Source organism: Triplophysa dalaica, chromosome 15 (genome assembly GCF_015846415.1).
Source record: "Triplophysa dalaica isolate WHDGS20190420 chromosome 15, ASM1584641v1, whole genome shotgun sequence".
Lineage (NCBI taxonomy): Eukaryota > Metazoa > Chordata > Actinopteri > Cypriniformes > Nemacheilidae > Triplophysa > Triplophysa dalaica.
Window position 1 is genome coordinate 21,468,146 of NC_079556.1, and position 26,430 is coordinate 21,494,575.

Sequence of the window (26,430 nt, forward strand, 5' to 3'; positions counted from 1 at the left end):
ATATACACACAATAACAACAAACAATAAGGTGATATTCAAATAAAGTAAAGCTTGGTAAAGGATACACATTCTTTCTCTCAATGTGTCTTTCTTGCAAATGCTGTAGAGTCCTAACATACAGTATTCATTTTAAGAACAGGGTGTGGTAGGTATTCACACTGTTATTTACTACAGTTTATCATAGTAACAGTGCCGGGGCAGGACGGGATTATTTGGCAGCGACCTGCCCCCTGTGAAGGAATGCAGGGTGATTCTGTGACTCAGCTGTCCAAGTGTTTATTGATCGGTCAAGACCCCCTGGGGTGGAGAGAGGTCATGACAATCAGCATCTACCCCCACGGCCCCATGAGAGCTCATACCAGAGGCAGACATGAGACACGCCACCGAATCAGCTGTGTTTGGACAGATCAGAGATTCAAGTCATTTGAACTTATGTTTCATTTGAATGTCTGCATAAATTGCCCAAAAAACTTCAGCTGCAGACTGTGTTGGTGTAAAATCACACGATAAGCGCACATCGGTGGAACCACAAACACTACAGCTGTGGGAATTTCCCATCCACGTGTCAGAAAACAACACAAGGAGGACGGACCAAAACAAATGCTGTCATTGGCCAGAGATCACATGACTGACGGGTCTTAAAGGAGCATGTTCAACATATTTCCTGAGCAATGTCAACCACGTTAACACAATGCCAGCAATCACTTGATTGCCATAGAAGCCGGTCTATCCTCCGTGTATGATGTAAACACAATATTTACGGCCATTTGTGAAAATAGTCTTCACAATAGCCATGCAAAAAGAAAGGACCATCAGGACAGCGAGGACGACATCACAGTTTTACAACGACAACGCCTTTTGACAAAAACAACATCTTGTGTACATTGTGCAATATACAAATATACGTTCTCTCCTTAATACTGCATACCTAAATCACAACTGACTTTTTTACATGTTGCCTAATTTTTACTTACCATAATGGTTCAGTTGTAATACATTTATTTTTTATTGTATTGAAATAAAGCATTGAGCTGTAAAGTAGACTAAGACCTTGAACATAATAAACAGTTCTCAAACCTATACATGATATTATCTTGCATATATGGATAAGCATGAAAGTGATATTAGAGGGGTTTTCCTTGCAATGTATATTTATACAAAAAGGTTTGTGCAATCTATAAACCCCCGCAGTTGTTTTGTATTGTTGTTATTTACATAAAGTATACTAACAATACAATTATTAGTTGTAAATTGATCTTAATTTGCTTTGAGATCGCATATATTGTAATGCCTTTGATTGTGTTGCAAACATGCAAAATAAAATGCCGCTTCTGGCGCTTTAAGAAATGAAGCGCGCGTGTGCTTGTGTTTACGCACGACGTGTGACGTCAGTAGGAGGGGCTGCGCAGCTGGGACTCTCTCTGGCGCGAGAGTCTCTCTGGCGGCAGAATGACTTGAGCTGAAGTTGTGAACGTACGAAGTTCCATCGATTCTTTTCACGAGTTTACTCACCTGGACGACACACGAGCACACAGGTATGACATGTTTACCCATCTTACTAGTGTCTACTACTGAGGGAACAAGAAATCCGTCCGTGTCTTGCCAATACTGCGGTATTGTTTGCGAGTGAAGAATGTGTGTGGATATTAGATAAAGTCGTGTGTTATTTGCGTTAGTTTCGGTCTTTGTGTAGTATTTATTGAGGTGATTTCTTCTTGTACTAGTGTGACATTTATATGAACTAGTCGTCATTTATAAAGAAAGTGTCTTTGTTGTTGTTGTAAAAGCCGGTGGCAAATAGGCAGCGTTTTAAACCTTAGCGAGACAGCGAGTCATCTCTTGTGTGTGTGTGTGTTTGTGTGTGTGTGTGTGTGTGTGCGTGTGTTTGTGTGTGTGTTTGTGTGTGTGTAGGCAGCACACTCCGCTTTCACTGCTGACTTTTCCATTCTGTGATCTCCTGCAAGTGCTGTTTTCTAGTTTGATGTCTTTCTTTAACACTAGTTCATCTTATAAAATCAAGACATGTTGCTTTCTAGATAGTCGGCTCAGTAGAAGATGTTTCACAGCCCCAGTGTTAGACATAAGACATTAATAGCAGCCTAAAGTGCTGTAAACCAATGCGATTTTATCAAACACCTTTATTATGTCACTCTCAGTGTGTTATCATTGTTGTGCGATTTGTTATGATAAGGTGGTGTATAACTACTGTAATTGCATTTGGGTAGGGATGTTGTTATTGTTCTCTGGTTGGACAGTTTAGATGTCAAGTGGAGAATCAGACATATAAACTCTGGTTTTACTGGTTTATTGAACTGTTGTGTTCCAGTTGGACTCTTTTTATCAAGATGTCATGCTGTAACTGAAACGGTATGCTGTAGTAAACACTGACCGGGAGTCTGCTTGAAAGTGTGCCAGTGATGTGTAATGTTGTGTGTGTGTCACTCACTGCTACAAATAGCGGCACTACTTCAACGTCTAGACAACTTTAGGTTATGCTGTACAACATCATTTCACTGTAATACAGCGTCAAGAAAAAGGGGAAAGTGGACATATTCACAATTTTAAGTGATAGTTAAAAATAGTTAGTTCTCTTTAGTGGAACAGATTTTGAGAAATGTTTCGGTGGTTTTGTGTTCATAAAGTAGAAGTAATGTCTTTAACACTAGTTAATCTTATCAAATCCAGAAATGGTGCTTTCTAGAAAGGCAATGGGTTTCAGCGTTATTTGGTCATGGACATTGTTCAAAATATCTTCTTTTGTGTTCTGCTGACGAAGGAAACTCACACAGATTTGACGTGAGATGATAACAAGATGAAAGACGCTTTATTTTTGGGCAGATGATGTCACCAGGTTTGCGTCTTTATATGCGATACTGAGTTGTTAGTGTGTGTTGCTGATTTTCCGTTTCAGACTCGTGTTGTTGGTGGCAGGTGATGTGAAACTGTGGTTTAATGGTAAGATGACAGAGTCTCTTGTGGTTTGATTGTTTGTAACAATCTGAACAGTGTTTATTAAAGATGTTTTATTTTGCTCCTGTAAATTATTATCCACAGATTCCTCTCTTGTGTTGATTTATGAATGCGGTATTGTTTTCAATTGTGTGTGTGTGCAGCAGTAGGGGAAGCTGCGTGTTGCTCTGGTGTTTTGCAGCGTCATTTTTACGCTCCTTGAGCAGATCAGATGGGGTAGTTTGCGTGTCTGAAGATAAACAACCGTTCACACGCACGTCTGAGAGTCCAACAATTTCCATTTATGATATATGACCCACACTCGACCCAGTCGCTGAAAACTCTGGATATTACTCATGACTGATATAAAGCGCTTATTGGAAACTTAAGGTTTTGAAATTGACTGTGACAGACGGTGAAGGAGGAAGTGTTCATGTAGATCAGTTATTAGCACTGACTCTGTGAATCTCATGAAGAGATGCAAAGTCATGTCATGCTTACACAAAAACTAATAAAAAGTTGGTTTTCGAAACATATTTTTTTTGCATTGCTTTCTAATATCAGTACAGTTTATTATATATTGTCTAGCTACATTTTTGTCTGTTACATGATTAACTTTAATATATTTTATGTAATAGATAATGTAATATGTAAATATGTATATAATGTAATAGTATAATATATAATCATAGATTATATTTGGCCACAGACACAAATAGAGGTTTGAATGTCATTAATAATGTTGCAGAGCAAAAACCCTTACGTGTCTGACAATGTTTGTTTAATGACCATTGGGGTAAACATAAGACAGTCTTTAAAATAACACCGTGATGGGTGATTGTTTATATAAAAAAATCCCCTTAAAGTGAGCGTAGGCTCAATGTATCTACTGTCTGTCAGACTTCAGAGAGTCGCTATTCACAAAGCCAAAGAAATGCCACAGAACATGGAAAGTGTAGGCGAGACAGTCTCTGCCCGCCAAACCTCAGGCAGGTTAAATATAGTAAACCATCCGTCTTACCACAGCCTGAGTGTGTAGTTTCATCACGCCTGTACGTCTGAATCAGTATGGCCATTGGCCGCAAGACACGCTAATCTGTAGAGTCATTATCCTTCCATTAACCAACCGGTTATCAAGCTGAGACGTGTGTGACATTAAGTGAAGGTTTTCTGGTTTAGTGGTGGACCGGTATGGACTGTACTGATATTCACAGCTGCGGTTCTCAACTGGTTTTGCCACAGGACCCACATTTTACTTCAGACATCAAGTGATCATCCAACATATATGAACTGTATTGAAAGGGATAGTTCGGCCTCATGTGCTTCGAAACCTTTCTGTGTAACACAAAAGATGATATTTATAAATGTCTCTGTGGTTTTGTGTTCACAGACATACGATAGGAGTCAATGAGGTTTAATGTTGTTTGGTTCTTCAAAATGTCTTCTTGTGTGTTCTGCAGAAAAAAAGAAACTCATACATGTTTAAAAATGAGGCGAGGATGAATAAATGATAAAAGAACTTCTTATTGAACTTCTTGGGTGAACTGAACTATGCCATTCGTATATTAAACATCTCCTCCTCTCCTGTGTTCAGGTGAGAAGCTCGGCTAATGGATGAAGATGAAGATGATGTCTTCGGGAAGGCTCTACAGCGCTGGCCTTCTTCCCACCGACTTATAAAGATAAAACAGACAGAGAGGGGTCCTCAGACAGTGGGGCGTCCCCCCGCACCGCCCAACGGCATGCTTCCCTGTCGGATGCATGAGGAGCGCAGAAGCCTTCTTTACGGTACGCCACGGACGGAAAGACTGGTAGACGCATCTGTCTCTGTGTTGCTTGTATATTTCTCAGCTAAGCAGCTTTTATTACCTGTTGGAAGTCACACTTTGGAACGAAAAACAGATTCTGCCGGGTTCTGTTCCGAATCACGTCTGGTGCAGGAATATTACTAATATGCTTGTATCTCACGATGAGAAGACTGTGAAACAATTCACAGATAAGAAATAGATAATGTTTCTTTTGTGTTGTCTCACTGGTTGCTCAACAGGCACTGAGCACGAGTCCATCATCATTATCTCATCATCTGTCATTTCTGTTCCTGACTTTATCCCAGTGAAAACAAAACAAAATTTTCCACCTGTATGATCGGCGTTACCATTCACACACAAACACAGAAGGGAGCTCTTTGTTCTCATCTCTGTCTCAATGTAGTCCCTCGGCATCAAAAAGAGCAACTTCCTGTTGAATTTCTGTGAAAATCACCGACACGGTTTATTGACTCATCATCTCGCACAGCAGTGAGACCGCAGAAAGCTGCTCTCTCACATTTTATTTTTATCTTTTATGACCGTTTCTTATAACCTGATCGTAGAAAAAACTGTGATGTCTGGGAAAGACATGAGTTTATCTGGTTAGCAGAACTGAACAGCTAGCTGGGTGATACATTTTTTACTAGTTATCATTTGATTAAGAAGCGGATCTGTATTACACAGCTTTTTGGTACTTGATGGTGATTGGTTAGTAAAAGATGTTTGCTCTTTTGATTATAAGTTTAAGTTTAATATAACTTTCTGTCTTCTGCAGAACACGAAACATGATATTTTGAAGAACGATGATAACCTGGCCACATTAAACTCCACTGACATCAATTGTATGAAGACAAATCCACTGAGACATTTCTCAAAGTATCTTCTTTTCTGTAACAGATAAAAAAAAAAATAAACACTACACGGATCATCAGTGTTGATTATATTGTAGTTATTCACCTACAAGTTGTGTTGATGAAGTTATTCAGACAACAAGTGTGTGTTTGTTAGTGTGTTGAGTTCATGTGTGTGTCTGAACAGGTAATGCAGGCCTGCTGTTGCTCGGTCCACCCGCCCGCTCGCCGCCTTTAGACATCGCGTTACGGGAAAACCTGCAGCCGATGGATCCGCCCGCACCGCGGCCCCCGCAGAGCATCGAGACTCTCATCGGTCAGAAGCTCCAGCTGATCGGAGACCAGTTCTATCAGGAACATATGATGGTAGGTCAAGTAAAGTCCTCATGTTCACATCTCGAGGTCCTGAAATGACGAGCTTCTGAAGGGTCACAGTAGAGCAGCACAATAAGTGGTCAAAAGATCCTAAATATTACCTAACCTAAATAAACGTTTATTTAAAAAAAAAAAAAATGTCAGAACCTCTAGTAAATGATGTATTACTTCTAGTCGTCATTCAGAATCGTGAGAGAATCGCGACCTTTCTTTGAAACAAAAGAATTGTGGTTCTCAATTTATCCAGAATCGTGCTGCTCTATGTCACAGGTCTTTACTGACGTCTGAGTACAATATTTTGCATCACATTGTGCTGCCCTCATTCTGAAAACCATGAGAGAAACTAAACAAGGTCAAAGTAGACTACAGTAAATAGTGTTGAGTCGTGTGTTTGGGGGTGGGTTGATGTGTAAAGTCTGGCTCATGGTTTTCATACACATTGTGTTGTATGTCTAGTATCAGCACACGTTTACACAAAAGCATTTTCTGTGTCCCGTGTTTGTTTTGGCCGGACTGTTTCCTGAATGTAGTGTAGTTGTGTGACCTCTTGTTCTGCCCACTCGACACGAGTCGACTCGTACAATCTCTCTCCCTTTTCTCTCTCTCTCTGTCTTCCTGTTTACTGTACTTCTTTCCTCCTTTGTGTATCTACAGTACCACTGTGTGTAATGCCTGTGTTATATACTATATATGCTGTATATATATTTTTGTGCTTTTACAGCTCCAAGAAGTTAACTCGTAGGGATTAGCATTTTTATTTCATTTCCATTTTTAACTAAATGAAACGATATCAGTTGAAAGGCAGAAGTAGATAAACCCTCTGGTGCGGGAGTCCCGGGCATCAGCGGGGGTCATGGAGACTCATACCCGCCGTTAGAAGAGGCCGCAGGAGACAGACAAGAGGCTTGTGAAGTGGAAGTGGAAGGGGGTCAACATTTTCCCCACAGTGGACATCCCAGTGCTCTCTACAGCACCGGTGCATTATGGGAAATTAGGTTCTGATGCTATTAAGTGTGTCAGATGAGATCGATTCAAACCAGATGTGTTTAAAGTGGTCACGCATGTAAATTACACTAGACAAAATGATATTGTGATGTATCATAAGACGATGAAATTCAGAGCCACTTTAAGTAATTTAATTCACATATACATATTTCTTGATTGGTTAATAACTGACAAATTATTACATGGCTCTCTGGAATACTCTGGAATATTTAGTCAATCTCGCCGCAGTAACAGACCGGTGTACCTTCACAAACGTGTCAAAAGTTATCAGCAACAAAATGATTATGAGTTTATGCCGTGAACCTCGCACACTTTTAAGCGTTTCGTGATCGATCGTGATGAATTCTTATAGCAACCATTGTAAACACGAAAGCTAACTTCTTATATCAGACGACATCGAACGTGTTTCCAGAACGGTCCGTGAGCGTGACCACGTCTGCGGCTGAGACAATATTTATAAATGATTAAACCAAAGGTCGTGGTTTAAAGCAGATAGGGCAATCTGTCTTTGTAAATGATGAGTGATTTGATGAGCTGAGTTTCAGTCTGTTCTGTCGCATTTTTTTTATTGATTGTTCAATATTGTCTTGAGTATCGGGACAGGATAAAACACCACAGGCTATTGACATCTCTCTTTCCACTCTGTTTTTCTCTTTCGGTCTTTTGTTTGCATGTTCCTCTTCACTCTGCTACCTTGATATTTCCTTGATTTATTCACATGAGTTCAGCATCGGCAGATATGGTAACGTGCGTTACCTGATAATGCTGTCTAGGTAGGCACCTTGCTAGGTTTTGGTATGGCTATAGTCACACAGTGTCGTGAAGGTGTGCATTTTATCAGATGAAGTTGAGACTGAATGAGTGGAGTTGTTTTCATCAGCAGTCGATTCACACTCTCTCCCTGCGGCGTGTGTGACTGCGACGGGACCTGTGCTGCTGACAGATGAATTACAGCTCGCTCCAGACGCCTCCGCCAGTGCCCCGAGGGCCTGACTGACAGACACACAGACAGACTTGTAAAACTCTCTGATGACCACAGAGCGACTATAAGAATGTTTGATTCCTGTGGATGTTTCTTGCTTTTCTCATTTGACCGTTTCCAGAGGACAGTGTTTTTGCTCAGATGTTGCTCTTACATTGCTCAGTAGATTCTCATTTGTATTTAATTTAAAGAGTAAATATTACAGTATCTTTAAAATGACATGTCTAATGTTCCTGTGTGTGAATGTGAGCCGTCTGCCGAGTTATAAAGCCGAAAGAATAAGAGCGACAAAGTTACAAGAGTTGACTCGTCTGTCGTTCAGTTCCGGTCGGATTTGCATCACTCCCTCTAATGCCCGCCTACGTTCCATTTGCGACACTGCACGCGGTAGACCAATCACAGAAGACTAGACCATCCGACCAATCAGATCAGAGTAGGCTGACAGAAATGAGGGGCTTAGACAGATCAATGGCCGAACGAATCATTTGAGAGTCGGTCAAGAAGTGAGGTAACAATAACTGCCTATTATTAGAATAGGCCTAGAACTGCCTATTATTATTAAAGCGTTTTATACCTTTTATGTACACAAACATGTTGTTGAACGCTCCATAAACCAAAGTAAGTAACCTTAGAAATCACAAAATATTTTTTCTTTAATTAGCCACAAAAATGGCTCACGGGAAATCAAAAGATTTGTTGAAAAAACCATAAAGAGTCTGGAGGTACAAATGAATGTAGATTGAAGAGGCGAAACCATCTGGATTTGAGTAAATGTGATGAGAAATGTTTGAGTTCACATTGAGATCTTCAATAATATCTTTTGATTGCAGATGATGCGAATCTGAGCTCAGTTTGACACATTGTCGACATCTCTTTTGAAACCTTGTAACATTTTCTGATGAGAAATATCTGAGACGACGATGAGATTAAAGCAAAAGTTTTGGTCTCCATTTAATCTCAATGATGTGTCTGAGAAACAACTGAGATACTGTAGAGATCTCATCTGTGATTTTTCTTCTCATGTTTGATGGTGGACTGGCCATCTGGAGTACCAGAACTTTTCATATTGTAAACGCTAATGTATTAAAATAAATACCAATGCACGCTTCGCGAAGGCATTAGCGAGTCGGACACGTATGCATGTAACACAATGACACGTTACTTACAACCTCCAGATTGTCAGTAATCCTAAAGTAAAAATCCAGAGCTTCCCTGACCGCCTCTGTTAACAATCATGTGAGATAAAGAAATGTTTCATTTTCATATTGTTTGTCTTTGCATTGTCAGGTGTTTTAGACGCGACACTGTTTTACAAGTGTGTTAAATCTTCCTTTCTTTCTTTTTTATTAAGTGAAGATCAAACACATCTGTATCATTACAGCTCACGAGATGTGTGCAGATATCTGTATGTTTACCAGAAGGGCCGTGTTTTGGTCGCTCCAGAGAAATGGGGATGTGTTTTGATGGAGTGATTTCCTGTGAAAGCTCTCGTTCGAGGTTCACACAAACCCTCACAGAAACATCGCAGCCGCTGAAACAATGCCCATACAAATCCTCAAGAGATCTGACACTTTTCCTGTCGCTTTTACAGAATGACCGCAGAAAAACAACAAATCATCAGTTTGTTCTGATGAATGTTAACCAAATGCATTCTTAGCCTATGGATATTCACAGAGAGCTTTGTTTTATTATTCAAGTATCAAGTAAAATCTCTGTTTTGTATAGAAATCTTTGATCTCAGATTTTGGTAGCTTGTCAAATCAGAGCACCGTTTGTTTTTTACAGGAGATGCATGTGAGAATCTGTGGTTATCCTTCTGAGAAACATCCACTTGTCATCATTAATAGATTTAGGTGTTTTATTACTCTTCGATAAAGCTGAAGTCACTCTCGGTCTGAGAGCGGTCGAGAGATAAGCGCAGACTCTCGGGAACGTCAGCGGCTGATTGGCCGGCTGCACGCAGCTCCGATAAGAGCGCCGGGGTGACGACACCATGTGTGTGCGCATCTGGTTAAACTCCGTTCTTTATCTCGTTCTAAATTTAGCTGCTGACTCACTCCTGACAGTTAGCGGCACACACGCAAGCTTCCGTTCAGACAGAGTTTGAGTTGTCGGTGAGAACCCTTCAGTGTTCAAAGCTTCACGCTTATAATTACACGTTGTTTGTGAAATGTGCGATAAACCCTCATGACTCTGTGTGTGTTTAGTTCCTCCAGGCTCTTGAGCTTTGCGAATGAGAGAAACCCGCACAGGTTCAACTCAGGCCGGTTTCTGCTACTTTGTTGGATTGTGAATTGGTCCAGGAGGACGGCGTTGAAACACGACGGCTTACGCAACACACTGCAACTCTCGTACAAATCTTCTTGTGATCTTAAAAACCTTTTGATATGAGGACTTTAACTTATGGGCTCCGTGATATTGAAGAAAAACTAAACATGCGAGAACTTGCTACGTAACGCAATATGCTGTAATATCAATTTAAATGACATTAAAAACTAAAATCTATACCGTATAACTTACATGTACATTAACACTCTCTGTCTCGCCAGTCTCTCTGCTATCTGCCACCACCTAAACTTGACTAAACATATCTTTTTAAGCATTCATTGTTCAGTTATTCCAAACCACTGTGATATGCAGATTTTCCGCCTTGTTACACTTATATGATTTGATAGATCTAAGTTGTGCCTACGTGTACATTTCAACGCAAAACTACGTTTTTCAGCGGTTGAGTTGGAGCAGATGGAAGAAAAGGAAATAGTAAATGTCAAGCATACAGTACTGTTTAAAATGTCTTTATGGGCTGTGATCGAGAAAAAATGTGAACACTTGAAAGAAGCTCAAATATTTGACAGGTTTAAAGGAGTAGTTCACTATAAAATCAAAATTTCATGATAATTCACTCACCCACATGTGATACGAGGTGACATTTTTGCGAGCGCATGTACGTTATTTTAAATGTAGACACACGCAAATAGGGAGCACATTTTTCTAGGCGCATCGGCACTGCATCAAGATGCAAATAGTTCAACTTTTCAGAGTGCCGCCTGCGCACTGTGGCTCATTTGACTAGCGTTTTTTTGACTCGAAATGTGAATCACCCCTTAGGATGTTGTCTAGCCAAATGATTGGTCATTTTCCAATAAAACTAGAAAATAAATAATTTTTAAGCACTACCTCCGCCATGCACGTCCATGACCTCCGTATTACGCAACCTCTTTAGAAAGCTCACGCGTGACGTATATTTAAGTAGATTTAAACATACCTGATATGCACACGAACTGACCTTTTCCAACAATAATCTTGCACAGAGACATATAACATTTCAAGTCTCAATTCTACTTTATTTATAAAGACCTTTCCACTGCACAGTAGACCTAAGGACTGTACAAAACAAAAGTAAATGCACGTAATACAATAAAATAAAACCAAGATCAATATAATAAAATAATCAACCAAGAATTAAACAACATTTTTTTTTCTTTCTTTTTTTAACTATTATATGTTTTCATTCTTAAAAAATCTGACATAAAAAGTCATAGAAAAAAATAGTTCTCAGAGGAGCTTTAAAAGCACCAATAGAGTGGGAGAAATCTAGTGTCAGGTGGAGTTGTGTTCCACAATCTGGGGCAAGTAAAAGAAAATGCACAATCTCCTTTAGTTTTCAAGCAAGTTCTCGTGACTGAGAGTAATAAATGATTTAAAGACCTTTGAGGTCTACAAGAATTGATGTGGATCAATTTTGAAGGGGGCATAACATGAACAGCTTTAAAAACATCTTGCAACACCTTATACTGAATCCGATATTTTATCGGGAGCCTTTGCAACTTTTCCAAAACAGGGTTAATGTGCTCCCCTGAACACTAGTACACTAGTTTGTTCCTCACTAGTACAAAGAATATTTCTTTGTACTAGTGAGGAACCTTGCAGCTGCATTCTCAACCACTTGTAATTTAGAGATTAAAGCTTGGCTTACTCCCATATACAGCGCATTACAGTAGTCCAAGCAGGAGGAGTAAAACCTATGAATCACTATCTTAAGATCGATAGGTGACAAAAAAGATTTCAGTTTAGTAATAGTCCTCAACTGATAAAAAAAACTCTTAACCATCTGACTTTGAAATGTAAGAGCTGCATCAAAAATCACTCCCAGATTCCTTAAATGTTACCACACATTAGTTGTCCATGTTCCTAAGAGAGCCTTTATATCTATGTCCACCTGATAATGTCCAAAGATAATAACCTCCGATTTAGTCATATTAAATTGAAGACGATTTTGCTTTAATCAGCATTTCACGTCCTCAAGACATAATAACAAAGATGAAGGAGATGATGGTCCTCCAGATCGAATCAGTAGAAAGATGTAAATATCATCAGCATTAAGATGATATGACATGTTGTATTTCTTAAAAACAAGACCTAACGGCGAGAACAAGACAGGCCCCAAAATGGAGCCCTGAGGAACCCCATAATCAATAGAAACTACAGAGGAGGAGAAATCTGCAACCTTCACTGAGAAGGACCTGTCCTTCAAATAAGAAGAAAACCTTTTCAAAGCAGTTCCTCTCAAACCCACAACATGCTCTAAGCGTTCATTGAGAATATCATGATCAAGTAAATCAAAAGCCGTGCTGCGGTTGGCATAATAGCAGCTCCACAACTACCTGAGTCCGCAATGAGTAACAGTTCATTGGAGACCCTCAATAAAGCTGATTCTGTATGTCCAGCCCTAAAGCCAGACCAAGAAACATCAACCACATTGTTTTCTGCCAAAAAAGAATTCAAGTTAATTAAAACGACTTTTTCCAATATTTTTGAAATGCAGGGCAACTTAGAAATTGGCCGGTGATTAAAAAACCTGATGGTGATTAAAAAAAAGGGGTCCAAATCGGGCTTCTTAAGTAGGGGCTGGACGACTGCTTGTTTCAAACATGATGGAAAATACCTGTTGACGGACTACAGATTACAATTGATCTGAAACTCGGTCCTATAAAATCAAACACCTCGCCTAACCGACCTTAAGGCAAGACATCCTAACTGGAGCTGAATGTTTCATTCGAGCAATGATAATACTCATTTCAGTGATAGAAACAAGATCGAACGCACCGATAGTGTAAGCATTATTAACACTCTCTTAGTCAATTCCTTGCTTACCCTCAGAATCACCAAACCCCACTTTAACATCCACTTTTGAACGGTCTTCTTTCTTCACACTCAAAACACTGGGTCGGAAAGTTAAAGTTACGAAACAATAAAGCGATTCATCATCAGGAGGCATAATACCATGTTCCTAGTTTTCACAAACTCATAACAATACCTGTTGAGAGAGAGAGAGAGAGAGAGAGAGAGAGTGTGTTTTTTTTCTTGATGTTTGAGTGTTGTAGGTGGAGTTTTTGGAGTCTTGTTCACAGATGTGTTATCAGAGCTGGATTTTGTTTCTCCGGAGAGCTGAGACAGCTCAAATAAAGACGTTTGTGTGTGTGTACGTCTCCACCCTGACTCACTGTAATCCTGTTTAGTGAAATTATCTTATCTTCCATCTTTCAATGACAGTGACTATTATACGCTTAATCTGCTGAAATCCTGTTCTGCTCCGTGCCTGCCTGAGCGTGAGAGCAGCCCGCAATCGTCCGACACACTTTATTACAGTTTCATTTACATGATATTACATTTATTGGACACATTTTGGATACACATCGTACATTTGTACATTATGTGCTGTAGACCCCCATCTTTTGTGATGTGACATGAATTGCATTTCTTTCATTATTTTTCAGCATCACAGAAACCAAAGGGTCCAGCAGCCGTTGTGGTTACGTGCGGCTTTGGCGATTCACGCGCTGTTGTTCAGGAGAGAGGGGGGCGGCAGGAGGGACGACCGCCGGTGATAACGCCACCCATGTCCCGGTCTCACCACGGACAGCACTGGTTCATATTTAACACGGGTATTGAGGGAAAGGACAAAGAAAAACAAAGACAACGTCTCCGCAGGACGGGGACAGTTTTTTAAACCACGTTATTTTCCCTACGAAGATGCCATGTTGTTCTTGAGATTGGAACAGGAATATTTTCATAAGAAACGTGTTGAGGTATTGTGTACAGCACGCTGTTCTTGTTCGTTTTTCGATTGCACTTCCATACACGTATGTTTCGAGTGACCTCCGCCGGTCTTGGGAGGAGCCTTAATGCCCCGCCCCCTCTTCTGAAGCAGGAGGTGGGCGGGGCTTTCCATTCAGAAATCTCCCATGGCGTCAATCAACTTACGACAAATCTCCAAAGAGGCCGTTTCTCAGAATGAAGCTTTTTGCACCTCGTTTTCATCTTGTTTTTACTCATTTTTTTTTTTACTTGTTTTGAATGTCAGTGTCTGGGTGATTTTTGTGTTCGTCGAGCATCATGGAGTTAGTGATGGATTCATGTTTGCCCTCTTTTCATTTCATCGCTTTTATTTGAAGTCTTGCCATACAGCTAGTAAATGTCTTCAGATGTTACTGGACTGTTTTCAGTGAGACTATGACAGCTCTGTTGTTTGCTCTTGATAATGATAGTGCTGTCCGACTGCTGAGCTGATCCGGTGTCGTCTCAAAGGAAACCAATGGCTTAAACATATTGAGCTTGTCAAAACGTTTCAATTCAGCCAAAATGAAAACTCTTTTGCCGTTTATTCACCCTCTTGTGATTTGTGCAGAACACAAAAGAAAATATTTTGAAGAATGTTGATACCCATTGACTTCCATTACATGAACACAAAACCACTGAGACATTTCTCAAAATATCTTCTTTCGTGTGCACCAAACAGATTAAGAACCACACAAGAGAGAATAAATGATGACAGAATTTTATTTTGGAGTGAACTGTCCCTTTAAAATACAGACATTTTTGCAAAATACAAGACATGTTGGAGCATAATTTTTTTTCTGGTCTCACTCAGGTACTTAAATCCAAAAATGAAAATCATTATAAACCTGTGTTCATATGTTTTAGCGCTACCTGAATACCAGGTGGTGTTAACAGTAACATACCGCATATATTCAGTGCACTTCAGCATTAGAAATCCTCCGATATTACGGTCATGGACACTTTTATCATTTCTGTCTTTTTCTATCATGTTAAACTTATAATCACGGCGTCTGCGAGCAATACTGTGTAATTCTGAAGTGACTGCGTTATTTCACTCTCAGGACGGATTTTTAAACGTGCGTTTGTACTTTTATACTGTCAGGTGATTCTTTTTTAAATATGACCACTATTTTTTCTGCAGTTTTAATAAGAAGACACTGACGCTGTTCTCGATGCTGTTTCGCTGTAGATGTCTTTCCTGTTGTCTTTTGTTTATTTTGAAGGAGTGATGCGTGTTTTTAGATTCATGTTTGATGAATCATGTAAGGATTTTATTCAGAGATACCAGAGAGGTTTTTTATTCAGAAATGAAAGATGTTTTTAGTCTTGGGCAGAATGAAGACTGTTCTTATTCTTTTGGAGACATTCATGCTGATATCAAAGACGTGTCAAATCAAGTCGTTAAAATATACTTTTACAGAAAATAACAAAGCCAGTTCTTTTATCATTAAAACCGTTTGCATTTTGAGAATTTACCGTATACATTTCTATAAACAAAACAAAAAATACTGAATATTATTATCTTTATTTAAAGCATCATTTTTTGTTTTTGATTCTTCATGATTTTGGGTGAAATAGTACCTGGGCGTTTCTTCATTCATATAGCTTTGTTCTTTCCACACATCTGTAGCTCATTGGTACAGCGGTGCGGTACATCAGCGTCTGTCTGTCAGGATTGTGGAGGCGGAGGTCATCTCTGTAAACATGTCAAATGTTGAGATGAGATGAACGTTTGATTCCTGCGGTTTGAGAACACTGAGCCAGTGCCTGTATGACTCTCTGCCTCCTGATCTTTACACAATCCTTCCACATATTTCATATTCCTTTCTTATTTATTTGATTTCTTTTTTTTGTATATCGGCCTGTTGCTACTGTACACATTTGTGCAATTCTGTTCTTTATGGATGTCTTGATACTGGTGTTGTGTTTCTCTCATGTTGATGGTGTTACTGGAAGTTCAGACGGATGTGTGACGTATCTCAACATCCGTTCAGCTTTTCTTCTGTTCGTCTCGGTTTCTCCCGGATCAAAGTGCCAACAGATGAATTCAGCATAAAAGCAAGGGTCTTGTCACCCCTCACATTTCTTTACTGTAAATCTATGAATGTTTACTTGAGTTTGTGTATTTCTTCATCACCTTAGTTAATTTTTTTGGTCCTAAAAACATAATTCATTGTATTAAATAAAACCGCTTTATTTCATTTGGGGGATCTGGATATGTTCATCATATCAAATATTAACGGTGACTTGGTCTTCTGTCTGGGTTTTGTGTTTATTAAACTGTTTATTATCTAAAGACCCGAGTTAAGAAAACAAAGTTTGTTAACTGGAGATTTTGAAGACACATGTGGTCGCTCATGTCTACTGTGTTATTGTGGGTGACGTACATTATGAAGTGATTTATCTCTGTGATTATTTCCTTTTCTTTCCTTTTTTAATACATGCACTGGAAAGTTGTTTGTGTTTGATCTAATCTGAAGGCTTCTTTTACCCCGTCTCGCTTTTTGAAGTTCTTCAGAATTCAGGAATGCATTTTATTCTGTTTTATTTTATTTGGCATCCTACAATGTATTTGATCCACACTGCCGCGCCCAGTATTACTCAAATGTGTGACCTGAGCAGACGTCCATGTGCGCTGGAACCAGCAGTGTCTTTAAATGCTCATAGTTTTGTGGCTTTTTTGAAGGCAGATGTTTGAACTCATTACATAAAAAAAATTCTGAATGTTATCATGTGTGAAATCAAGGGCTTTTAAAAATCAAATGTGACGCATTCTTTTGTCAAAATGGGTAAACATGATCCTCTTCGTCATGGCCTATATAACATCAACACAAAACAACAGAGTTATCCTCTTTACATCCCTTCAGAAATGCAGTTTTTGCGAGGAAAACGTCCGTCAGTTGTCACACGACTCACACGTTGACTGGAGAGCGAGAGATGAGACCCAGCGCAGATGTAGCATTTTTTAGTAAACATTGACTGTACTGTGCACTCCTCACGCTCCTGTCGTTTCTCTTTTTCATTTTTAATATGTTAGAGATTTGTTAAATAGTGCAATATGCTGTACATAAGAGCTTTGCTCTGCAATGCTTTTCTGAAATGTTCTTTTGTTTTACTGGTACACTTTTTTCAATAAATCATACTAAAGTTTAAACGTTTAAGGGCTTTTATTACGCACAACCATGGTATGAAGTAGCTAAATGTAACTACAGGTCAAGAGGTCACCAAATCATTCTTTATTTAAATTGTTCAACATTTTAGAATAATGTTAAACTAATCAAACTATGGAAGCACAGAAATGTATCTTTGGAGATTATATTGTGACTAAAATATACATTTACAGTTATGCATTTGGCAGACGCTTTTATCCAAAGCGACTTGCATTACGTTATCCTATACATTTATACATAGGTATGTGCAATACCCTGGGTTCGACCCAGAAACTTGCGTTGCTAACCCAATGCTCTTAACACTGAGCTACAGGAAAGCTATATACAAAATAAATCAAAACTATTTTATATTTCGCTGCTGTCCTCCTGAAACCTCATATCTCCATATTTTATTATTTGTATTTATTTTGCATTGTTATTATCATTATTATTAGACACCCTTTATGTTTGTCTTTGGGTTTTCAAATATCTAACCAATGAAAAGTATTAAAAAGTGCTTTGTCAACTTTGCACTTTTTAAATGATTAAAGGAGTAGTGTAGTATTAAATTAAAATGTCATGGTAATTCTCTCCTCCACATGTCATAAATGTTTGAGTGTTTATTCCTTCTGTTGAAACAAATTGGGACTTTTGAGGAAAGATTATAATAAATAATGGACTTAAACGGGGGCTGTCAGTTAAGGTCCTACTACTCCTTTAAATACTGCCTAGAAAAACAGCGAATTTAGACATCCAGGGTTTCAGAAGCACAGCGATGATTTGATCTTCTTTTGTGTATTCAGATTTTCTGTGGTTGAAATGTTATTTTATCAAGCAGCTCCTATTAACCTGAGATTAATTCACTCTTACTGACGGATTTCATTATTCAATTTTGAAAAGAAACTGATGTAATTCTGGAGGAAAGGTGAAGCACACTATAGTGTAGTTGTTGTCGAGACAGACTGACTGGCCGGCGTGTTGTGTTGCCGCAGGCTGTGAGCGAGCCGGAGGGGGGAGGTGTGTGTCGGGGGGTCTTGCTTTGCTCAGCACTTCTGCGGATGGAGTTTGCCAGCTCTGCCTCTTCAACAATAGCACCTCTGTTCTCAGAGACAGCCATGAGCTCCGGCGTCTATCTCTGAGGTCAGCAGCCCGGGTCACCAACAAGAGCATGTCGTGTTTACTTCTGCACAGCCAATCACAATGCAAGGTTTCCTTCACGTTCAACCCTTCACCAGTTCACAAAAGAAAGTGTTCCATCTTTCAAATTTACGTACGTTCTGTGTTTCATTGCATGTTTTGCTCAAAATCAAGACTTGTGAGACGCTGAAAGCTGAAGCATGACAGACGAGAAACAGGAAGCCAGTTATTGCGTGTTTTTGTGTGTGTGCACTTTGTTCTCCAAAGGGTCCGTGACCGATGATAATGGTATAAACACAGTCTGTCTCTCTCTCTCTCTCTCTTTCCCTCTCTCCTCTCTCTCTCTCTCTCTCTCTCTCTCTGTCCCTCTCTCCTCTCTCTCTCTCTTTCTCTCTCTCTCTCTCTGTCCCTCTCTCCTCTCTCTCTCTCTCTCTCTCTATGTCCCTCTCTCCTCTTTCTCTCTCTCTCTCTCTCTCTCTCTCTCTTGCAGCATCAAGCGTCCGTCTTCATGTTCTTGTTGAAGTCACGATACCGTTCCTCAAACTGTTGTGATTTTCTTTGAAGTGTCGTGTACAAAACAACATGCTGCACAGATTTTTCAATCACTGTTTTGTCTATTTGATGTGTTGACGTTTCAGAGAATCCTCCAGATTGCAGTGACTCAGGTAAAGTGGTTCAACTGGTTCTCCAACACAGAAGGAAAGTGTCACATGGCTTATATAAAACACTGACGGTCAACCCAAAGAAAATAGTGACAGCATGCTGTATTGCTGCAGGAATGAATTAACACATGTGTAGAGACATTGACAGTAGCTCAATCCAGATGTCTGTGAATACTACACAACCTTTTCTGACACAAAGAGTCCTCTGGACTTCATAACACTTCAGGAGGTCAAGATAAAGTCCATCATCAAAGCTCGTCTATAACATCACAGTAAACTTCATTTCATCTCTGCACACAGTCGAATATGGAGTCAGACGGAGAAAAGTCTTTGTTTACTGAGCACAAAAGTTCTGCTGGACACTCCCTTCACACAGCTGTGACACACACACACACACACACACACACATATCTTGTGGTCAGGGGGAGTGGCCTAAAATCCTTCATGCACAGTGATAATGAACCCACTGACCTCCTCCACTCTCACCACAGTGAATCATCCTGTGATTTTTAATCAATGTTCTGAGATCAGTTCAGTGAAGCACCGGCTCATGTTTGCTGTCTGTCTCCAGCAGAAACTCTCTCTCTTTATCTCGCTCTCTCTCTCTTAGAGAGGTTTTATTGCTTGGCCTTTCTCCAATACTTCAACATTCGCCTGAGGGACATGAATGTTGCATTTTGTGAAGTTGATTTGGATTCCTCTTGGAATATTTATGCATTATTGTAAAATAATTGACCATTTATTCATATTGCTGAGTTATTGTGAATTGCTGCTGAACTGTTTGTCATTGTTCTTTGACTTGCTACACAATTATGTGTAGTCATTTATTTATACGCAATTTACGCATTTACGCTATCCCCCTCTCTCCCTCTCCTCTCCTCTCTCTCTCTCTCTCTATCTCTCTCTGTCTATCTCTCTCTCTCTCTCTCTCTCTCTCTCGGCTGTTGTTGTCCAGCAGTAATTAGAGAAAGATTTTACTGGGAGGATTTGACAGGTGATACAGACTCGCCTGCGGGCGAAACAGACTCAGCGTGTGTTTTAAAGCCTGCCGAGTCAAAGCGTGTGTTTATATTTCACCCAGGAGCACTCGCACAACTTTCATTTTCAAAACATGTTACTCTTTACCTTTATTTACTTAAAAAAAGAAAGAAGAGTGATCACAAAAAGTTGGTGGTTTAGTGTGTGTCTTATTAAACACGTTTTAGATGGTCAACAAATGATACTTTGTTTTCTCTCCCTCTCTCTCTCTCTCTCTCTCTCTCTCTTTCTTTGCGTGTGTGTGTGTGTGTTAAAGTGAGGTTTTACTTGGAGCTTGGCTCTTCTCCAGCACTTCTCAAACAATCGCTGGAGTTGCTGAGGGCTGCGGCCAAATCCGTAAACAAAGTTGTAGAGTTTGAACTGAAGTCTGCACCTCCTGCTGAACACACACACATACACGCACACACGCACAAAAGTATGCACACACGTACGCACACACCACACACACACACACACACACACACATAAAGGCAACATCAGCACCTCAACCAGGACCACCTGTTTTGTGTGTGTTTCTGTTTCTTTTTGTTCTGGGAGTATTTACCAGTTTTCCCTTTGTTTGTTTTTACATTCATGAATAAACACTCCATGCTAAATAGCAATTTGGGATATAAAAAAAATCCCATGTTTTACTCGCCCTCAAGGCATCCTGACTGAATATGACTTTCTCCTTGAAGAATAATGCGTTCGGAGTTATTAAACCATGTATCATTTTAGTTCCAAGCGGTAGAATGGGAGTAAATGGGCCTCAACCTTTTTAAGCTCCAAAAAGTGCATTCATCCATCAAAGAACTGCGGGACACGGCTCTGTGGTCTTAACAAAGGTCTTCGGAAGCGAATCCATGCATTTGTTTATGAGAAATATCCATATTGAGAGCGCTATTAACATTAATGTGTAGCTTCCGATATCTCTCGGCTGGGCGTGAATCAGAGGTTGTTTTCACAGCAAGTGATGATGATGACATAAAAATGCAGAGAAAACAAGCCTCAGGTTCATCTGCAGTACACTCTAAAAAAATGGATAAAGTACTGGCAGAAAATTAACAGTACATTTCCCTTATTTTACGGACAATTAAGTTAATGATAAAATGTAATTTAATGTAGTGCAAAATGTTAAATACTGGTAAAACAACTGTAAAAATGAAACCAAAAAATTCCTTTATATTGATTCAGTGTATTGTGCCCGATTTTTACAGATTTTTTTAGAGTGCAGAAGGAGATCGGTAGCTAGACATCAACATTAATAGCGCTTCAATATGGATATTTCTCTTAAACAAACTCATGGATTTGCTTCAGAAGACCTTTGATGAGACCACAGAGCAGTTCTTTGATGGATGGATGAACTTTTTGGAGCTTCAAAAAGTCGACGGCCATTCACTCCCATTCTACCACTTGGAAGTAAAATCATACGTGGTTTTATAACTCCGACTGCTTTATTCTTCAAGAAGAATGTCAAATTCAGTCAGGATGCCTTGAGAGCGAGTACACTGTGGGGGAATTTAGTTTTGCTTGTGAAATATCCCTTTAAGTTGATGTCCAGAATATGTGATGTGTTCACAATCCGTGTCACATACATGACATCTTTTACTCCAGATGTAATGTGAGTCGTTCACAGTGAACCTGTAGGCAGAGAGTTGAAGAGTTCAATGTGAGATCACCGGAGTAACGTTGTCAAATTTACCAGACGGAGCAGCTGTGCCTGTCAACTGAATCTCAGAGGTTTCTCCTGAAATAAAAATCACAACAGAAACGGAAGAGAGTGTAATTGTTGAAACACATGAAGAGTCTGGAGGTGTAAAATGAAAGTAGAGTATAAATCATTTGGATTTGACTAAGCTTGATGAGAAATGTTTGAGTTTATCTTGAGATCTTCAATAATATTGACTTTTGATTGCAGATTTGACAAATCTCTTCTCAAACTCAATTGACAGACACATTTGTGAGATTTCTGACTCGTATTCTCAGGAGAAATATCTGAGACGCAAATGAGCAAAAGTTTCCATTTAATCTCATTGATGTCTAAGAGAAATTATTGAGATATTATAGAGATCTCATGTGTGATTATTCTTTCTCATGGTTCGTGGGATGGTGACTGTGTTTGTTCTGGTTCATTGACTGCTGTTTTTGCATGACACTCGTATGTCATTGGTACCGTCAGGATGTAATCTAATCAAGCGCATCCTCATCAAAACGCACATACACAACGTAACATAATAAGAGCTGTTTCATGTTCAGATTCATTGACGGTCTTGTGAAGACTGTAAACACTCATCTGTTTGTGCAACGGGTCTGACACAACATGCCTGAACAATGACAGACGGCTGCTTACAGAATTTCACCAATCTGTTTTGAAAAAAGATTATTTTTGTAGTTTCATGCTAATGCAACCCACTTCACAATGAGTGCGCTTACAAGCACAAAATAAAGGGATATCTATCAAAAATCAGCTTATAAAATAATATATTTATTTAATATTGGAGAAAATGAAATATATGACACAAGTTATAATATTTCAACTTAGCTGTGATGTCATTAAGGATGTTTGTGTTTTATTTATGTCTCAAATGATTCTCACATCAAAACATGACACGAGACTCGCTGTAAACAATGAAAAAAAAAAAGATGGAAGACTTTTGTTTTGGCCATGTCTGACCTGTCATTATCCTCCGGTTTGATGGGATTAGAAAACATCCATACACCACTCTGAAACACATTAACTTTCTATAATGTCACGAGAGATTTGCTCTAACTCACAGACATCAGCATCGGTTGACTTCGAATTGCATGAACAATTCAATACAATCTGTTTGCAGCTTCCTAAAGTTGTTTTGAAGAACATTGAAGATGGAACACGATGTCCTTATGATTGTCTGTCTTTGTGACAGACAAGCCAACAGTCAGAAAATAAAACACTGTACGGGTGTTGTGTGGACCGCAGTGATTTACTGTCACTGGGGGGTAAAGTCAGCACTGATGTAATGGGCTTGAGTCCAGAGGTTTGGGTTAAACATTAAACAACGCTAAACATCTCTCATCTGTGACTGAAACAATCCTTTGCTCGCTCCCTCCGTCTTATTCACAGATTCTCACTTTACTTCTCATTTTCTTAAAATGAAGTGAAATCTTCCAGCAGCAGATGAATATCACCTGTCACGTTTGTTCACTGGGGGTCCAGAGTCCAGAGACCCCGCCCTGAGCGATTGTGTAAACCGTGTTTTTTCTTGTGTTTGTCAAGAGTTTGTTTGTGTATTTGATCAAATTGACAAAGACACAAAACTGTGCAAATCGCTCATTTGGACTGTTACTAAATACATATTCTCCCGCTTGTTAGTTGCGAAAGCAGAAAATAAAAGAAAGATTTCACATTTTCCATAAACTTCAGAAAGGTCTCACTTACATGTGTATCAACTTTGTCTCAAATATTTCTTCTTAAATGTCACGGGAAAAACATAAACACAAAATAGTCAACTGCCAATTAGGCAAAGAAATCTGCCAATGGGGTGAGAAAAATAAACTATAAATAATTTTCAACATAAATTTACTTAGTTCTTATATTTTTCTCTTTAAAAAGAGACTAAACATCTACAGTCAATTTTCTTGTCAAGAAAGTGCATCTTGATTTAAGAATGTTAAGATATTTGTTCTACAAAACAGACAAACCACTTCATTTTATGCAGTATACGTAACGTACCTAACGTAGTTCTAAGAACTTTTCAACTTTCTCCACCGTTTTTATAAATATGAACGTTGCTTTGGATTTTTGCGTTCAAATTTGTGTGAACGCACGATTTATATTTGAGGTCCCTGATTTTAAATGGTCGTATCTTAGCCAAATGTTGTCCTATCCTACCAAACCATACATTACATCAATGAAAAGATTTGGAAAAATTTGATTTGGAAAAATTGCCCCTTATGATTGTTTTTGTGCTCCAGGGTGACAAATGAACGTGAATAGCATTACGAAAATAAAGACATTTTCTCCTGAGAAACATTTGAGAAGCAGGAGTCTACAGCAAAAAACTCATTTGACTTTTGTTGTCAAGCCATTTTACTTAATCGGTCCCAGAGACAAGCGATTGCAGCTAGCATGTCTGAAAATAATATTTGTTTATAAACAGTTGGCCTGAAGAAACATGGGAGCTGTTATCTGCGGTTGTGCTCTGTGTTTGGCCTCGGCTCGTTCTGCTCTCGCTGTGAACTCACGCTGAACCGCCCGCAGCTCTGGGGTTTATGAGCTACACATCATGGTCAGCTTCCCCAAACCAAACTCGCTTGGCAGACTGGCGTCGAGTGGTTAACAACACAGGACAAACTGCACCAATCCTGATGTGAACTCATGAACCCACGCGCACGCACCCATACATGCATTAATGCCACTCGTTAACTCTCTCTCAGTCTCATTTAATCTCGACAGAACATCTGGGTTTGTCTTATCCTGCATGTTTACGGAAGAGACGATGATGAGAGACGTCTTTTCTTTTAACGATGGGGCAAAAATAAACGTACCAATCGACTTTATAATGTTCTCAATAGCAGGTTAAGTACAAGGAACCTTGTTAAACACCTGACAGGTAACAAACAAACTCATTTGCTATGTATTGTACATGGTTAGGGATTTCTATAATTCATGCAGTATTTAACTGTAATACCAACTGTATTTTACTGTAATACAGTATGCTACTGCACATTACTGATGCATTGTGGGAATTATCCTCTTGGCTCCATTAAAATACAGTATTTTTAATTAACCGTAAATTTTTCTTTTTATTAAATCAAATAAAATGTTACCGTAAATATGAATACAGTATGTTTACTGTAATGTTAATTTACAGTAGGTTACCGGTAAACAGCTGCCAGTAAGTTACTGTAAATTGTACAGGAAATTTCTCACAGTGTAGCAATAAAACTGATTCATTATTAAACTGATGATATTCATTCACACTCCACAGGTGGATTCTTTAGATAAGACAGAAAGTAAAATCATCATGTTTGTGTGTTTAATACTTGAGCATACACTCTTTAATATGCGTTAAAGGTTGTTGGCAGTGATGCCATAGAAGAACCTTTATTGGTTCCACAAAGAACCATCTCTTTCTTACTTTTTTACAATCAAAACCTTTTTTTGCCCTAAAGCATTTTTTCTTGAAACACAACGGTTCTTTAGATGTTAAAGGTCCTCTATTTGGCAATCTATGGCATCGAAGAACCTTTGGAATCCCTTTTTTATGAGTGTAAAGATCAATTACGCGATAGAGAGAGATGATCATGTGACATAATAAAACTTCTGTGTATGTATACTGGCTTGGATCAGTTTGGTTTGACTCTTCAGGAACAGATTCAAGTTTTCTGAAAAACAATTGAAGAAAAGAACCAACGCAGTTCAGTGCGCGTGTGCATGCGTACGTGTGTGTGTGTGTCTCACAGCACAGATCTTTGCTGGAGTTTTGCCTGAAACATGAGAGTGGAAGAGAGCGAACGTAATAAAAAACAATTGTGTGCTGAAGAGTTCGGCACACAGCCAAAAGAAACATCACCAGAGAGATAGTTAGCAGCATTGGCGCGGTCAAGCATCACTATAACTTTTGCTCCGGGTGAGAGATTTTAACAAACCCCTGACCGTAAACACTGGAACACTGCATAACACTGATGTCTGAGGAAACTGATATTGCTCATGTTCCTCTTTTACAGGTCATGAGATTTGATTTGTGTTTCATTTGCATATTCGTTTTTTCTTCTATAGTGACAGAAATCAGAAACAAACCAATTGTAATTGTTGAAACGCGTGAAGAGTATGGAGGTTAAAGGAATGTTGTAGATGTAAAATAATCTGGATTTGGGGAAATGCAATTCGAGATTTTGAGTTCACATTGAGATCTTCAAAAGTATTTTGATGTCCGACTTGACAAATCTGAGCTCAGTTTGACACATTGTTGACATCTCTTCTCAAACTCTAATGACATTTCTGACTCTTTTTCTCAAGGAGAAATATCTGAGACACTGATGAAACTTTAATCTTAATCATTCTGGGACAAAACACATCACGTTCTACACAAAAGCTGACATGAAACAGGACATTGTGCAGTGTGTGTATGTGTTTTTTCTCAGCATTCTAATGAAAGCACTAAGGCATTTATCACCCCCCCACACACACACACCAACGCACACACACATCTCCTCTTGACCGTCTCAGGGCAGCTGTGAGCATCTATTGTTCATGAGTTCTCAATGACAGATCCACTCAACAGCTCACAGACGGATGAGGAGCTCTCTGACCCCACGGCAGTTTCCTCCTCATGTGTAATGACAGAAAGTACGAACCCAGGTGCGGCTGCTGATCTCCTCCTATTCACTCT

The 26,430-nt window shown here is 39.2% G+C and overlaps 1 protein-coding gene across 2 annotated transcripts in view; it reads left to right on the plus strand.

The window, feature by feature from the left end:
* The first annotated feature begins 1,411 nt into the window (after nucleotides 1-1,411).
* Nucleotides 1,412-26,430, plus strand: part of bmf1 (BCL2 modifying factor 1) — a 30,417-nt gene continuing 5,398 nt past the window's right edge. Inside the window, exons 1-4 of one of the 2 annotated variants that reach the window (XM_056768118.1) lie at nucleotides 1,412-1,536; nucleotides 4,545-4,738; nucleotides 5,797-5,975; nucleotides 13,749-17,245. In XM_056768118.1, the coding sequence (XP_056624096.1) occupies nucleotides 4,561-4,738; nucleotides 5,797-5,975; nucleotides 13,749-13,859 (468 nt within the window). In that variant the 5' untranslated portion in view covers nucleotides 1,412-1,536; nucleotides 4,545-4,560 and the 3' untranslated portion in view covers nucleotides 13,860-17,245. Of the gene's footprint in view, nucleotides 1,537-4,544; nucleotides 4,739-5,796; nucleotides 5,976-13,748; nucleotides 17,246-26,430 lie in introns of those variants that run through there. The other variant, XM_056768117.1, reaches the window with a different exon arrangement.